Source organism: Monodon monoceros, unplaced genomic scaffold, assembly GCF_005190385.1.
Source record: "Monodon monoceros isolate NGI ecotype Baffin Bay Population unplaced genomic scaffold, NGI_Narwhal_1 Super_Scaffold_3, whole genome shotgun sequence".
NCBI lineage: Eukaryota > Metazoa > Chordata > Mammalia > Artiodactyla > Monodontidae > Monodon > Monodon monoceros.
In genome coordinates, this window is record NW_021703780.1 from 61392847 (window position 1) to 61410562 (window position 17716).

General features: G+C 39.8%; 1 protein-coding gene across 1 annotated transcript in view; it reads right to left on the reverse strand.

Annotated features, from left to right (window-relative positions):
* SLC6A20 (solute carrier family 6 member 20) overlaps nt 1–17716 on the reverse strand; it is a 90406-nt gene that overhangs the window by 70365 nt on the left and 2325 nt on the right. The window contains exon 3 of the mRNA XM_029244085.1: nt 17239–17276. Coding sequence (XP_029099918.1) covers nt 17239–17276 — 38 coding nt within the window. The remainder of the gene's footprint in view (nt 1–17238; nt 17277–17716) is intronic.

The window sequence follows — 17716 nt, forward strand, 5'->3', positions numbered from 1 at the left end:
AAGATATTCCATGCAAATGGAAATCAAAAGAAAGCTGGAATAGCTATACTCAGATCAGATAAAATAGACTTTCAAATAAAGAATGTTACAAGAGACAAGGAAGGACACTACATAATGATCAAGGGATCAATCCAAGAAGAAGATATAACAATTATAAATATATATGCACCCAACATAGGAGCACCTCAATACATAGGCAAATGCTAACAGCTATAAAAGAGGAAATCAACAGTAACACAATAATAATGGGGGACTTTAACACCTCACGTACACCAATGGACAGATCATCCAGACAGAAAATTAATAAGGAAACACATGCTTTAAATGACATAATAGACCACATGGATTTAATTGATATTTATAGGACATTCCACCCGAAAACAGCAGATTACACTTTCTTCTCAAGTGCGCACGGAACATTCTCCAGGATAGATCACATCTTGGGTAACAAATCAAGCCTCGGTAAATTTAAGAAAATTGAAATCGTATCAAGCATCTTTCCATACCACAATGCTATGAGATGAGAAATAAATTACAAGGGAAAAAAATGTAAAAATCACAACCACATGGAGGCTAAACAATACGTTACTAAATAAACAAGAGATCACTGAAGAAATCAAAGAGGAAATCAAAAAATACCTAGGGCAAATTACAATGAAAACAAAATGATCCAAAACCTGTGGGATGCAGCAAAAGCAGTCCTAAGAGGGAAGTTTTTAGCAATACAAGCCTACCTCAAGAAACAAGAAAAATCTCAAATAAACAATCTAACCTTACACCTAAAGGAACTAGAGAAAGAAGAACAAACAAAACCCAAAGTTAGTAGAAGGAAAGAAATCATAAAGATCAGAGCAGAAATATATGAAATAGAAACAAAGAAAACAGCGAAGATCAATAAAACTAAAAGCTGGTTCTTTGAGAAGATAAACAAAATTGATAAACCATTAGTCAGACTCACCAAGAAAAACAGGTGGAAGACTCAAATCAACAGAATTAGAAATGAAAAAGGAGAAGTAACAACTGACACTGCAGAAATACAAAGGATCATGAGAGATTACTACAAGCAACTATATGCCAATAAAATGGACAAGCTGGAAGAAATGGACAAATTCTTAGAGGGGCAGAACCTTCCGAGACAGAACCAGGAAGAAATAGAAAATATAAACAGACCAATCACAGGAACTGAAATTGAAACTGTGATTAAAATTTTTCTAACAAACAAAAGCCCAGGACCAGTGGCTTCACACATGAATTCTATCAAACATTTAGAGAAGAGCTAACATCTATCCTTCTCACACTCTTCCAAAATATAGCAGAGGGAGGAACACTCCCAAACTCATTCTATGAGGCCACCATCACCCTGATACCAAAACCAGACAAAGATGTCAAAAAAAAAAAAAAAAGAAAACTACAGGCCAATATCTCTGATGAACATAGATGCAAAAATCCTGAACAAAATACCAGCAAACAGAATCCCACAGCACATTAAAAGGATCATATACCATGATCAAGTTGGGTTTATCCCAGGAATGCAAGGATTCTTCAACATACGCAAATCAATCAATGTGTTACACCATATTAACAAATTGAAGGATAAAAACCATATGATAGGGCTTCCATGGTGGCACAGTGGTTGGGAGTCCGCCTGCTGGTGCAGGAGGCGCGGGTTCGTGCCCCAGTCCAGGAGGATCCCACATGCTGTGGAGCGGCTGGGCCCGTGAGCCATGTCCGCTGAGCCTGCGTTTGCGGAGTCTGTGCTCCGCGGCGGGGGAGGCCACAGCGGTGGGAGGCCCACGTATCACAAAAACAAAAACAAAACAAAACCCATATGATAATCCCAATAGATGCAGAAAAAGCTTTTGACAAAATTCAACACCCATATATGATAAAAACTCTCCAGAAAGTAGGCATAGAGGGAACCTACCTCAACATAATAAAGGCCATATATGACAAACCCACAGCCAACATCATTCTCAATGGTGAAAAACTGAAACCATTTCCTCTAAGATCAGGAACAAGACAAGGTTGCCCACTCTCACCACTATTATTTAACATAGTTTTGGAAGTTTTAGCCACAGCAATCAGAGAAGAAAAAGAAATAAAAAGAATCCAAATTGGAAAAGAAGTAAAACTGTCCCTGTTTGCAGATGACATGATACTATATATAAGAGAATCCTAAGAGTAGCTACCAGAAAACTACTAGAGCTAATCAGTAAATTTGGTAGAGTAGCAGGATACCAAATTAATGCACAGAAATCCCTTGCATTCCTATACACTAATGATGAAAAATCTGAAAGAGAAATTAAGGAAACACTCCCATTTACCACTGCAACAAAAAGAATAAAATACCTAGGAATAAGCTTACCTAAGGAGACAAAAGACCTGTACGCAGAAAACTATAAGACACTGATGAAAGAAATTAAAGATGATACAAATGGAGAGAAATACTACGTACTTGGATTGGAAGAATCAACATTGTGAAAATGACTATTCTACCCAAAGCAATCTACAGATTCAATGCCATCCCTATCAAACTTCCAATGGCATTTTTTACAGAACTAGAACAAAAAATTGCACAATTTGTATGGAAACACAAAAGATCCTGAATAGCCAAAGCAATCTTGAGAAAGAAAAATGGAACTGGAGGAATCAGGCGTCCAGACTTCAGACTATACTACAAAGCTACAGTAATCAAGACAGTATGGTACTGGCACAAAAACAGAAATATAGATCAATGGAACAGGATAGAAAGCCCAGAGATAAACCCACGCACATACGGTCACCTTATCTTTGATAAAGGAGGCAAGAGTATACAATGAAGAAAAGACAGCCTCTTCAATAACTGGTGCTGGGAAAACTGGATAGCTACATGTAAAACAATGAAATTAGAACACTCCCTAACACCATACACAAAAATAAACTCAAAATGGATTAAAGACCTAGATATAAGGCCAGACACTATAAAACCCTTAGAGGAAAACACAGGCAGAACACTCTATGACATAAATCACAGCAAGGTCCTTTTTGACCCACCACCTAGAGAAATGGAAATAAAAACAAACAAGTGGGACCTAATGAAACTTAAAATCTTTTGCACAGCAAAGGAAGCGATAAAAAAGACAAAAAGACAACCCTCAGAATGGGAGTAAATATTTGCAAATGAAGTAAGTGACAAAGGATTAATCTCCAAAATATACAAGCAGCTCATGCAGCTCAATATCAAAAAAACAAACAACCCAGTCCAAAAATGGGCAGAAGACCTAAATAGACATTTCTCCAGAGAATATATACAGATTGCCAACAAACACATGAAAAGATGCTCAACATCACTAATCATTAGAGAAATGCAAATCAAAACAACAATGAGGTATCACCTCACACTGGTCACAGTGGCCATCATCAAAAAATCTACAAACAATAAATTCTGTAGAGGGTGTGGAGAAAAGGGAACCCTCTTGCACTGTTGGTGGGAATGTAAATTGATACAACCACTATGGAGAACAGTATGGAGGTTCCTTAAAAAATTAAAAATAGAGCTACCATATGACCTAGCAATCCCACTGCTGGGCATATACCCTGAGAAAACCATAATTCAAGAAGACACATGCACCCCAATGTTCACTGCAGCACTATTTACAGTAGCCAGGTCATGGAAGCAACCTAATTGTCCATCGACAGACAAATGGATAAAGAAGATGTGGTACATATATACGATGGGATATTACTCAGCCATAAAAAGGAACGAAATTGGGTCATTTGTAGAGACGTGGATGGACCTAGAGACTGTCATACAGAGTAAGTCAGAAAGAGGAAAACAAATATCGTATAATAACGCATATATGTGGAATCTAGAAAAACGGTACAGATGAACCAGTTTGCAAGGCAGAAATAGAGACACAGATGTAGAGAACAAATGTATGGACACCAAGGGGGGAAAGTGGTGGTGGGGGGGGTGTTGGGATGAATTGGGAGATTGGCATTGACATATATACACTAATGTATATAAAATAGATAACTAGGGCTTCCCTGGTGGCACAGTGGTTGAGAGTCTGACTGCCGATGCAGGGGACACGGGTTCGTGCCCCGGTCCGGGAAGATCCCACATGCCGCGGAGCGGCTGGGCCCGTGACCCATGGCCGCTGAGCCGCAAAAAAAAAAAAAAAAGATAACTAATAAGAAACTGCTGTGTAAAAAAAAACACTAAAATTCAAAAAAAAAGGACAATCATTGATACTTGCAATAGTGACTTTGAATCATCAGGAAAAGATAAGATTATGCTTATGACTCACTGCTTAAGAGGGCATAAAATTGTATTCTGCATTAAAGATGTTTCAAATGGCTGATTTTAAAGAAGTTTTGTTCATTTATATGGAGAAATTTTAGTTATCAGAAAATTACAGACAATACAGCATACTTTTTTTGTTGTTGTTGGTTTTTGGTTTTTTTTTTTTTTTTGGTACACGAGCCTCTCACTGCTGTGGCCTCTCCCGCTGCAGAGCACAGGCCCTGGACGCGCAGGACCAGTGGCCATGGCTGACAGGCCCAGCCGCTCCGCAGCACGTGGGATCCTCCCGGACCGGGGCACGTACCCGTGTCCCCTGCATCAGCAGGCGGACTCTCAAACACTGCACCACCAGGGAAGCCCAATACAGCACACTTTTTGACAACCAACCCGAAGTTTTCCATGACTTAAGCAGTGCCTGTGCAGGAACCAGAAGTTCAGTTTCACAAACATTTGGGTTGAGCTCCTATAATGGGCCCGATCCTTGAGTCACAAAGATGGGGTCTGGTTTGGGTACTCAGTCCAGGTACGTTCTTTTTTTCAGATCTGTTACTACTTTAAGGCAGCAATGGCCAGGCCATGTGAGCACACTGAGCTGAAAAGGCCAAGCACGTTTGTCATTTCCTCTAATTTGCGTTTACCATTTTTTTAAAACTTATTTCATTTAATTTATTTTTGGCTGCAGTGGGTCTTTGTTGCTGCATGTGGGCTTTTCTCTAGTTGTGGCGAGCGAGGGCTACTCTTTGTTGCGGTGCGCAGGCTTCTCATTGCGGTGGCTTCTCTGGTTGTGGAGCATGGCTCTAGGTGCACGGGCTTCAGTAGTTGTGACACACAGGCTCAGTGGCTGTGGCTTGTGGGCTCTAGAGCACAGGCTCTGTAGTTGTGGTGCAGAGGCTTAGGTGCTCCGTGGCATGTGGGATCTTCCTGGACCAGGGATCGAATTCATGTCCCCTGCATTGGCAGGTGGATTCTTAACCACTGTACCACCAGGGAAGTCCCTTGAGTTTACCATTTGATGAGTGAGTACTGACAGCATGTATGGAATGTCCATTGCATTTTCTCTTCTGGTCATTGTGCGTCCACATGTCCACATGCTACTGATGCCCCACAAATATCCACTTATCCTAACCTGGACGTGGCCTGCAGAAGATTGTGTCTCTTCATCTGGGGGCCTTTCTTGGCTACTGGCACATGCAGAACCCAGGCACAAGAAGTGCTGAGGTTTATCATCCCAGGAGCTACCCTTGACCTGATAAATAAGGAGCTGGTGGGTCATGCCCTAGCCTCCTCACTCCAAGGTGGGACTGAGCGTGGTGGTCCACACTAGCTACCTGCTCATCAACATATATCCTCTATTGGCTTTCTTCCCTTTTCTGTGTCATGCCCCCAAGCCCTCACCATGCTTCCTGGGATCACCTCCCAAGTAAGCTCCTTAAAACAAAATCCTTGTCTCAAGGTCTTATCTTAGGGGAGCCCAGCTAAAACAGAAGTGGCCCTAGAAAACAGTCCCTGGTTGGGACAGTGGACTTGGATGCCAGCCATTTGACAACAGGATCCCACTGCTGATGGTAAGTGTGGTGGTGATAATCTCTGGTGCTCTGCTGGGTCACAGTTACCAAAACTCCCACCTGGGATGGACTGGGATAAAGGAAGAGGATGACAGGCCATGATTAGCCAAGTGTCACCTCAGGAAATGCAGTGACAACTAGAATGCCCCATGGCAGCATTTAAAGAGACCCATCCATGTCTCCTACATGCAGCAGAGAGAAGGTGCTGAGAATCAGGCCCAAGATTGCATTATAAGAGTGGTGCATCCCCAATATTCATTGCAGCACTATTTACAATAACCAAGACATGCAAGAAGCCTAAATGTCCATCAAGAGATGAATGGATAAAGATGTGGTACATACATATAATGGAATATCATTCAGCCATAAAAAAGAACAAAATAATGCTATTTGCAGCAACATGGAGGGACCTAGAGATAAGCATATGATGTAAGTCAGACAGAGAAAAACAAATATCATATGATATCATTCATATGTGGATTCTAATTTTAAAAAGTGATACAAATGGGGCTTCCCTGGTGGCACAGTGGTTGAGAGTCCGCCTGCCAATGCGGGGGACATGGGTTCGTGCCCCGGTCCGGGAGGATCCCACATGCCGCGGAGCGGCTGAGCCCGTGAGCCATGGCCGCTGAGCCTGCGCGTCCGGAGCCTGTGCTCCGCAACGGGAGAGGCCACAACAGTGAGAGGCCCGTGTACCGCAAAAAAAAAAAAAAAAAAAAGATACAAATGAAACTTATTTACAAAACAAAAACAGCCTTACACAGTTATCGAAAACAAGCTTATGGTTAGCAAATGGGAAACGTTGGGGGGAGGGATAAATCAGGACCTTGGGATTAAAATACACACACTACTATATATAAGAAAGGACCTATTATATAGCACAGGGAACTCTACTCAATATTCTGTGATAACCTATATGAGAAAAGAATCTGAAAAAGAAAGAATATATGTATAACTGAACCATTTTGCTGTACACCTGAAACTAACACAACATTGTAAATCAACTATAATCCAATAAAATTTTTTTAAAAATACGAATTAAAAAAAAAAGTGGTGCAGTTACAAAGGGAACCAAATTCTCATGCTTGGAAAGACTCTTGCTCAGGTCAGAGCTCTGACTGGGAAGGAATGGGTCTCTGAGACATGAGTTGGGCCCATTTGGGTAGATGCCCTCAAGAACCTGGACACTCCAGACCCCCCTGAACCCTTGGGTGGGTCTAGCAAGTGGCTCACTCCTCCTTGCTAGAGGAGAACATTCTCTCCTTACCTGGAAATCATTCAAAGGCCTCTCTTCAGAAAGAAGACTGGCAAGATAACCTTTGTCCTCCCCAAGATCTGCCCCCACTTACTCCTAAACCAATAAATAGGGGTGAGAATCAGTATGGTCTGTGTACAGAAATATTGTCCTGCTTGGAGAGGGAACAAATTATTGCCCAAAAGAGCTGAAGAACCTGGCTAATATGGACCGGCAGGAACTGGAAGAGCATGTATGGGCATGGATCTTGAGGATGATGGAGTGGGAGGTAGAACAGAAGCTGGATAAGGAAGAGTTTATTGATAAGGGGGCCCATTTCTGTGACTTAGGATTTGGCACCTTGGCAAGGACACTTGAAGCCACTCCTAATACATTGCTGCAACGGCTCCTTGGAGCTCAAAGATGATGGCGTACCAAAATGAGTTGGAGATTCCATAACTTCACTGGCAGAGTACTGAGGAGGGATCAGAAGGCTCAGAGGGACAGCATGCTAGAATGGATATAGGACACGAAAGCCCACCCACAGGCAGAGGGTAATTCCCTTCATCGAAACAGTAAAGAATGCAACATTAGCACTGTTGAGAACTTAGTGGCTGCTGTCCTATTGGCCGAAGTTGAGAGTAGGAGATGCTGGTACATAACTGGGCTCCCTAGGGTCAACGGATAGGATTCCACAATAAGAGTCTAATGGCAGCACTTAACCATTTGAGAGAAAAATGAATGCAGTAGCCTAATGGGCTGCAAGGCCAGAATAGCAACCAGGGGGCTGAGGATCAGTAGCTAATAGATTATGATGTTCCTAGAGATGAGATGAATGGGCAGTCAATGAAGTTATTTTTTGCATTATAAAGCCAAACAAACAGCTGATGAGTAAAAAATTGATGTCAGTCACCATGATGGAAAAATCATGATCTCTCCTACAGTTCCCATACCTGAGTCAGTTCTCAGTTCCAGAGCTCATCAATTGGAGGTGAGATGGGTCCTCTGAGGAGGAACCCTACAGTGCTATGGCAATCATATTTAAGAAATATGCCCTCCAATCTTTCCCAAAGAGCCCTGTGGCTATTTATCAGAGTAACTAACCACTGGGAAAGTGGAATATACACATCTTTTGAGCGCAGCTGAACATAGGGCCTGAGCTGACATACTTAGGGGATCCAAAACACCATGACAGCCCCTGTTAGAATGGGGCTATACAGGAGCCAGACAAAAACAAAGTTCTAGCTCAAGTCCATCTCAAAGTGGATCCAATGAGTCTGTGGATCCATCCTGTGGTTACTTCCCTGGTTCCTGAGTAGATAAGTGGGTTGAGCATACTTAACTGATAGACCCTCACATTTGTTTCCTGACCTGAGGAGTAGAACCATAATAGTAGAAAAGGCTTATTTTATGCTCAAAATGCCCCTCCTACCCTATCACCCCTCCTGGCCAAAATGAGAGGCAACACAATGTCCCAAGTGTAATGACAGTGATCCCCATGATATCCCGCTGAATAGTTCCTGCAAACAACAGCAAACCCCCAAACAAAACCCACCAAGATAAAATGAAACACAAATGGATAATGGGAAGATGACAGAGGACTAATACAAAGCAAAAAGTAGCTTCAAAGAGCAGCTGCTGTGCTGGAAGTGGTACCTCTACTAGAACAAATAAGCACATGGGAATATAGCTCTGACCATTTTTGGGGTCATTCAGAAGGCTTCCAGTTTTCAGTACACAGAGTCAGAGAGGGCTCTGTAGCCCTCTGTGCTTCAGTCTACAGCACAGAATGTGCCCTTCCCTTTGGGCTACATGTCCTAAAAGTTCCACAGTGCAAGAGGCAGCTGAGGTGAAGGGACTGACAAGCCCCCAATATGACAGTTGTGGTGCAGAAACTTCTAGGTTTCTGGAGCAAGGCAGCAAAGAACTATTCACTTTGAAAAGCAGGTCCTGGCATGCTACTAGGCCTTTGTAGAGACTGAGTCATCCATCATGAGCTAAATCTTGTCAGAACCACTAAATCATATGGTCAAGCAGGTACATCATCAATCCATAATATAATAAAAATGCTATGCTCAGGATTGGGCCAAGAAGGTCCAGAGGGCACACTCAAACTGCACAGATGGTCTAGACTCCCATGTCATTACACTAATACCTCTCCTTTAGCTCACACATATGGCGAGAGAAGAAAAAAAAAAAAGCCCAGGTTTGGTAAATGAATGGGTCAGCTCAATGGCTGGGGATAAGCCCCAAATGGCTTGCTACTGATGTATAATTCCACTCAGTGACTGAAAGACTGTTTGGGTGGAAATTCCCCCAGTGGGCAGAACTTCAAGCTGTACACTTAATCAACCTGGTATGGAGGGAGAAGAGGTCAGATGTAAGAATATGTATGGACTTTTTTTTTTTTAAATAAATTTATTTATTTATTTTTGGCTGCATTGGGTCTTTGTTGCTGCACACAGTCTTTCTCTAGTTGCAGCGAGTGGGGTTACTCTTCGTTGCGGTGTGCAGGCTTCTCATTGTGGTGGCTTCTCTTGTTGCGGAGCACGGGCTCTAGGCGCATGGGCTTCAGAAGTTGTGGCATGCAGGCTCAGTAGTTGTGGCTCATAGGATCTAGAGCACAGGCTCGGTAGTTGTGGTGCATGGGCTTAGTTGCTCCACGGCATGTGGGATCTTCCCGGACCAGGGCTCGAATCCGTGTGCCCTGCATTAGCAGATGGATTCCTAACCACTGTGCCACCAGGGAAGCCCCTATATATGGACTTTTGAAAGTGGTGAATGGTTTGACTGGAGGCCAGGATCCCAGAAGGATCAAGTTTGGAAGACTGAAAATAAGGAGGTCTGGGAAAGAGGCATATGGATAGATTCACAGTAAAGAGCACAGAGAGTGTGGGGATGGATTTTTTTTTTTTTTAAGATTTAATTTTTTAGAACAGTTTTACGTTCATAGCAAAATTGAGTGGAAGGTACAGGTACCCATATACTCCCTGTCCCCACACATGAATAGCTTCCTTCACCAGAAAATAACATCCCCTACCAGAGTTGAACATTTGTTACAACTGATGAACCTACATTGACACATCATCACCCAAGGTCCACAGTTTATCTTAGGGCTCACTCTTGGTGTTGTACATTTCATGGGTTTGAACCAATGTATAATGACATGTACCCATCATTATAGTATCATGCAGAGTACTTTCACCCCCCCCATCCTTTGTGTTCCACCTATTCATCCCTCCCTATACCCCCAACCCCTGGAAACCACTGATATTTTTACTGTCTCTATAGTTTTGTCTTTTCCAAAATGTCATTTAGGTGGAATCATATAGTATCTTTTCAGATTGGCTTCTTTCACTTAGAGTGCATTTCATGGCTTAATAGCTCATTTTTTAACATTGTCTGGATGTACCATAGTTTATGCATTCACCTATTGAAGGACATGATGGTTGTTTCCAAATTTTGGCAAATGTGAACAAAGCTGCTATAAATATCCACGTGTAGGCTTTTGTGTAGACATACGTTTTCAACTCCTTTGGGTAAATATCAAGGAGCACAATTACTGGATCATATGGCAAGTTTGTTTAGTTTTGTAAGGAACTGCTGCAATGTCTTCCAAAGTGGCTGTACCATTTTGCATTCCTACCAGCAGTGGATGAGAGTTCCTGTTGCTCCACATTTTTGCCAGCATTTGGTGTTGCCAATGTTCTGAATTTTGGCCATTCTAATAGATGTGTAGTGGTTTCTCACTATTGTTTTACTTTTCACTTCCCTGATGACATATGATGTAGAGCATCTTTTCATCTGCTTGTCAGCTGTATATCTTTTTGGTGAGGTGTTTAAGATCTTTGGCCCATTTTTAAATCACGTTGTTTTCTTATTGGTGAGTTTTAAGTCTTCTTTGTACATTCTGGATAACAGTCCTTTATTAGATGTGTCTTCTAAAAATATTTTCTCCAGTTTGTGGCTTATCATCTCATTCTTTTGACATTGTCTTTTGCAGAACAGAGGTTTTTAATTTTAATGAAGTCCAGATTCTCAATTCTTTCTTTCATGGATTGGTGTTGCATCTAAAAAGTCATCGCCATACCCAAGGCCATCTAGGTTTCCTCCTATGTTATCTTCTAGGAGTTTTATAGTTTTGCATTTTATATTAGGTCTGTGATCCATTTTGAATTAATTTTTGTAAAAGGTGTTAGGTCTGTGTCAAGATTCATTTTGTTGCATGTGGATGGCCAGTTGTTCTAGCATCCCTTGTTGCAAAAACTATCTTCACTCCATTGTACGATCTTTGCTCCTCTGTCAAAGACCAGTTAACGATATTCATGTGGGTCTATTTCTGGACTCTCTATTCTGTTCCATTGATCTATCTGTCTGTTCTTTCACCAATACCACACCATCTTGATTACTATAGCTTTATAGTAAGTTTTAATGTCAGTCCTCCAACTTTTTTGTTCTTCAATATTGTGTTGGCTATTCTGAGTCTTTTGCCTCTCCACATAAACTTTAGAATCATTTTTGTAGACAAAATGATCTACTAAGTCATATCTACAAAATAACTTGCTAGGATTTTGACTGGGATTGCATTAAATCTATAGATCAAGTTGGGAGTAAATGGCATCTTGACAATACTGAGTCTTCCTATCCATGAGTATGAAATATCACTCCATTTAATTTAGTTCATTGATTTCTTTCATCAGAGTTTTGCAGTTTTCCTCATATAGATCTTTCACATCTTTTGTTAGATTTATACCTAAGTATTTCATTTTGGGGTAAAGTATATGGTGTTGTGTTTTGAATTTCAAATTCGACTTGTTCATTATTGGTATACAAAGAATAAGATTGATTTTTGTATATTAACTGTGTATTTTGCAACCCTGTTATAATCATTTACTAGTTCCAGGAGGTTTTTGTTGTTGTTATTGATGATTCTTTCCATATTTTCTAGACAGTCATATCATCTGTGTACAAATACAGTTTTATTTCTTCCTTCCCAATCTGAATACCTTTTATTTCCTTTTGTCTTACTGCATTAGCTAGAATTTCCAATACAATATTGAAAAGGAACAGTGAGAGGAGACACCCTTTCCTTGTATCTGATCTTAGTAGGAAAGCTTCAAGTTTCTCACTATTAAATATGAGGGATGGATCTTTTTATCTCTTGTCAATACCCATCAGAGAACATCCATTGTAGAAGATGCTGAACTACTATGTGAACAGAATGACTTGTCCACAGATGTCAGCCAGCCTCTGTCCTCAGCTGCTTCAGTGTCTGGATAATGAACCCATAAATGAAGTAGTCATATTGGTAGGGTTGGAGGCTCTGTATGGGTCCCCTCTCTACAATGCTCATTTAGTTACTGCTACTGCTGAATGTCCAAACTATTAGCAGTAGAAATTTGTGCTGAATCCCTTATATAGTGTTATCACTCTAAGAGAACAATCAGCCAATTTGATACAAGTTGATTATGTTGGACCTCTTCCACTCTGGGACGGGCAGTGATTCATCTTTATTGGAACTTACATGTATTTCAAACATGGGTTTGCCTTACCTGTCAACCATGCCTCTGCCAATACCACTACTGAGGGCTCACAGGGGATCCTGCATAATGTTGTCTCAAACCAAGGACCCACAGAAAGGGACTAAAGTCAAAGAAGTATGACAATGGGCACAGGGACACAAGGCCTATTGGTCCTATCATATACTACATCACTTGGAAATTGCCAGATTAGTAAATGTTGGAATTACTTGATAGCAGATGATGCCCCAGGGGGCTGAGGTGTAGTCCTTCATGATATGGTATATATATTGAACCAACAACCAGATCACATAATTCTGGGAACCAAGAGGTACAAACACTGTGGGTCCTCTCACCACCATTTTGTTACTCACTTGGGGATTTTGTGCTTCATGATTCCACAGCTTTAGACACTGGGGATTAATGTTTCTAGACACAGTAAGGGTTCTACTTGACCCAAAGTTATGACTGCTGCCTGCTCATTTGGGGGCTCTTCAAGTCCATGGACTAGAAGGCAAAGAAAGGAGTTACCATACTGGCAAAGGATAACTGACCCTAATTATCATGAGGAGCTTGGGTTGTTGCTACACAATGAGGCAGGAGGAAGTTCTTCTGGATTCAGGATTCATAGGTGTGCTTCTTGGTGATACTTGGGGATAATAATAAATGGGAAATTTCACAAATAGCAGCACGACAAGAGCAAAATAATCATGGGCTCAGACCCCTAAAAGAGGAAGGTCTGGGTCACTAAGCAAGCAATTCTGACAAGAAATGTTGGCTGAGGGCGAGGGGGAATCTAGTACAGGTAGTGGAAGAATGTGGAGATGTTTGCCTGTGTCTCAGGGGGTCCCCAGCAGGACTGAGCCCCAGCTGTATTAGTGGTGACTCTCTCAATTTGTCTCAAGTCTTCAGTCTCCCACAGGGCTTCCTGGAATCACTTCCCAAATAAACTACCTACACCCAAATCCTTATCCCAAAGTCTGCATTTGGGAGAACCCCAGTAAGACCCTTTTCAACAGTATTATCATGAGGTCTTTGACAAACACCTTGCTGAAATCCTCATATACCACATCTCTCTCTCCTAAAAGACAAATGAGTTTAGTCTGCTATGATTTCTTGCTAGGGAAACCCATGCTGGCTCCTGGGGATTATAAGTTTCTTTTCTAAGTACTCATGAAAATCCATTTAATAAGTTATAATTTGATAGTAGGCATATTGCTACTTTTTAAAAATTATAATTTTCAAAGTCTGATTTGGCTTTGTTTAACATTGGTGGATTTTTATCTGTAAAATACTGAAACTTTTTTTCTTTGTGGTGTTGAAAATCATTTTCTTTAAATATTGCCTAAATACTATTATTTCATCTAGATACTAAATATTTTGCTGAGATGGTTTTTATTCTGAAAGACTTGCTTACATGAGAGAAATCATGTGTTGATTTTATAATGCCAAAGCTTTATGTGTTAAGTATTTACACGTAAGCAAAGGGAAATCATTAAAGCCAATTTTTTTGGCAATCCAATATACCTAAAAGCACCAAGCATTTAAAGATGTAAACATCTCTTCAGAAATCGGTTGCATTTCTTTACACTAACAATGAAATATCCGAAAGGAAATGTGAGAAAACAGTACCTTTTAAAATTGCATCAAAAAAGAATACCTAGGAATAAACCTGACCAAGGAGGTGAAAGATTTATGAAAACATTATAACATTATAAAACATTAATAAAGGAAATTAAAGAGGATTCAAAGAAATGGAAAGATATCCCATGCTCTTGGACTGGAAAAATTAATACTGTTAAAATGGCAATACTACCCAAAGCAATCTACAGATTTAATGTGATCCCTAACAAATTATCCATGACATTTTTCACAGAACTAGAACAAATAATCCAAAAATTTACGTGGAACCATAAAAGACCCAGAACTGCCAAAGCAATCCTGAGGAAGAAAACACAAAAGCAGGGGACATAACTCTCCTGGACTTCAGACAATACTACAAAGCTACAGTAATCAAAGCAGTGTGGTACGGGTACAAAAACACATATAGATCAATGGAACAGAAAAGAGAGCACAGAAATAAACCCACACACCTATGGTCAATTAGTCTTTGACAAAGGAGGCAAGAATATAAAATGGGAAAAATCCCTTCAGCAAGTGGTGCTGGGAAAGTTGGACAGCTGCATGTAAATCAATGTACTTAGAACATACCCTCACACCATGCACAAAAATAAACTCAAAATGGCTCAATGACTTAAACAAAAGACATGACACCATAAAACTCCTAGAAGAGAGCATCGGCAAAACATTCTCTGACATAAACTGTATGTTTTCTTAGGTCAGTCTCCCAAGGCAATAGAAATAAAAACAAAAATAAGCAAATGGGACCTAATCAAACTTACAAGCTTTTGCATAGCAAAGGAAACCATAAAAACAAACAAAAAGACAACCTACAGAATGGGAGAAAATATTTGCAAATGATGCGACTGACATGGGTTTAATCTCCAAAATATATAAACCATTCATACAACTCAACAAAACAAAAACAAAAAAACCCAATCCAAAAACGGGCAGAAGACCTAAATAGACATTTCTCCAAAGAAGACATACAGATGGACAGTAGGCACATGTAAAGATGCTCAACATCACTATTTCTTAGAGAAATGCAAATCAAAACTACAATGAGGTACCACGTCACACTGGTCAGAATGGCCATCATTAAAAAGTCTAAAAATAACAAATGCTGGAGAGGGTGTGGGGAAAAGGGAACCCTCCTACACTGTTGGTGGGAATGTAAGTTGGTGCAGCCACTATGGAAAATGGTGTGGAGGTTCCTCAGAAAACTAAAAATAGAATTACCGTATGATCAGCAATCCCACTCCTGGGTATATACACAGACAAAACTATAATTCAAAAAGATACATGCATTCCTATGCTCATAGCAGCACTATTCACAATAGCCAAGACATGGAAACAACCTAAATGTCCATCGACAGAGGAATAGATAAAGAATATGTGGTACATATATACAATGGAATACTACTCAGCCATAGAAAAGAACGAAATAATGCCATTTGCAGTAACATGGATGCAAATAGAGATTATCATGCTAAGTGAAGTAAGTCAAACAGAGAAAGACAAACACCATATGATATCACTTATATGTGGAATCTAAAGTATGGCACAAATGAACCTACCTATAAAACAGGAACAGACTTGCAGACATAGACAGCAGACTTGTGATTGCCAAGGGGGAGTGGGGGAGGGAAAGGGATGGACTAAAGTTTGGGGTGAGTAGATGCAAACTATTACATTTAGAATGGATAAACGACAAGGACCTACTGTATAGCACAGGGAACTACACCCAGTCTCCTGAGATAAACCATAATGGAAAAGAATATAAAAAAGAATGTGTGTATGTGTGTGGTTGAGCCACTTTGCTCTACAGCAGAAATTAGCATAACATTGTAAATCAACTATACTTCAATAAAAAAATAAAGATGTAAACATCTCTATTAACCCTTTTCAACTCATCAGAATGGAAATAACAAATAGCAAAGGTTTTATAAAATAGGATAACAAATTCAATGTAGAGCAATATTTTCCGTATGAGTTATATAAAATATAAACAAATGATTAAACATTAATATGACTCAAATGTAATACATAATGAGAAAAAATGAACACTATATTGAACAGAAGAAATTAATAACAAAAACCCTTTACAGTTTACTTTTGTCAATAAAGGGTCTGAGTCATAATTTAGCAGGAGCCTTGAATATTTAAGCTAAACTAAAGCTGCATTATAACAGCCACAGTGCACAGTCTATACAGCTTAGCACACTGAAAGTTCAATCAGGGCTTGAGGCAACTTTCTTACACACCCAAAATACAGCAACTAAAAAGGCTTTCTTTCTTGGTTAAATGAGATAAATCTTAAGACTAGGGAACATTCAATAAATAAAAATTTAACATTGCATTTTGCTAGGCACATGAGTTAACACACACACACACACACACACACACACACACACAGAGTGACAAAAACAGGCACAGAAAGTATTTATATGTGGAAGAATCATCACGTTAATTTATGTCAAAGAATATCATGTTTATTTATCTTAATGCAGGGCCTAGTTAGGTTTTAAGGTTTCATAAATACTTTTGAATTACTGAACTGCATATATAGAATATTTAAAAGTTGCTACCGAAAACAAAAGAAAACCAAGTTGAAATTCTACCTAGCAACATAGGTTTCTCAACATAACTTCCTTCCCTATGGACATCAAACTAAGAAACATGTAGAGAGAAAATAAATGGTTTTTGAAAGATACACAAGCCATTTAAAGAGGTCTGTTTCTGAATTACACAGAATATTCTGGTCTATAAAAAATGGAATAGTTTTCAGAGAGAGAATCAATTTTTGCCTAAAGAAATATGGGGTGAGACTGGAACCCTCAGTGAAAGCTCTAAAAGGACACAGAACCCAATGAGTGACCTGAATAGTGAGGGATGGGTGAGAAACAACTATGCAGTAAGTGCTGGCTTGTTAGTGGATCTTTTCCCCTCCCTTCTCTCATTCATTCACCTTTTTAAGACTGCCTTCTGTGTCCTTTTGGGGGGAAATTATCTTACCCTTCATCATTTGTTCCTTCAGTACTTTAATATAAAACCTACAAGAAAAACAACAAATTCAAGGCTAGTATTAAGAGCTTGAATAAAGATATCAAGAAGCCTTATCCTTGGATCAGTAAACTCTTCTTGGTAAATAAAATCTTCATTTGTGGAAGTGGGATGACCTTTCTTAGCAGACGGCATTCATTTAGGGTGTGACACTCTGCTTTTGGAAGTGGGAATAATTACTTTCTAAATAATGTAATAAAAGTAAGTACTTTCCTTTTGAGGCATTATTGCTTTATGGACTTTATTTTGTTTATCCTTAGAGTATATTGTTTGTTGCATTACACAAGTGCAGATATGATACCTAACTTCTAATGATTTACCCAAAATCATACAAGAAAAAGCAGGACTAATGGAAATGTAATCAAAACCTCTTGAAAATGCAGTTACTGTAGATGCACATAAATAAATAAACTATAATCAAAAGTTGAAT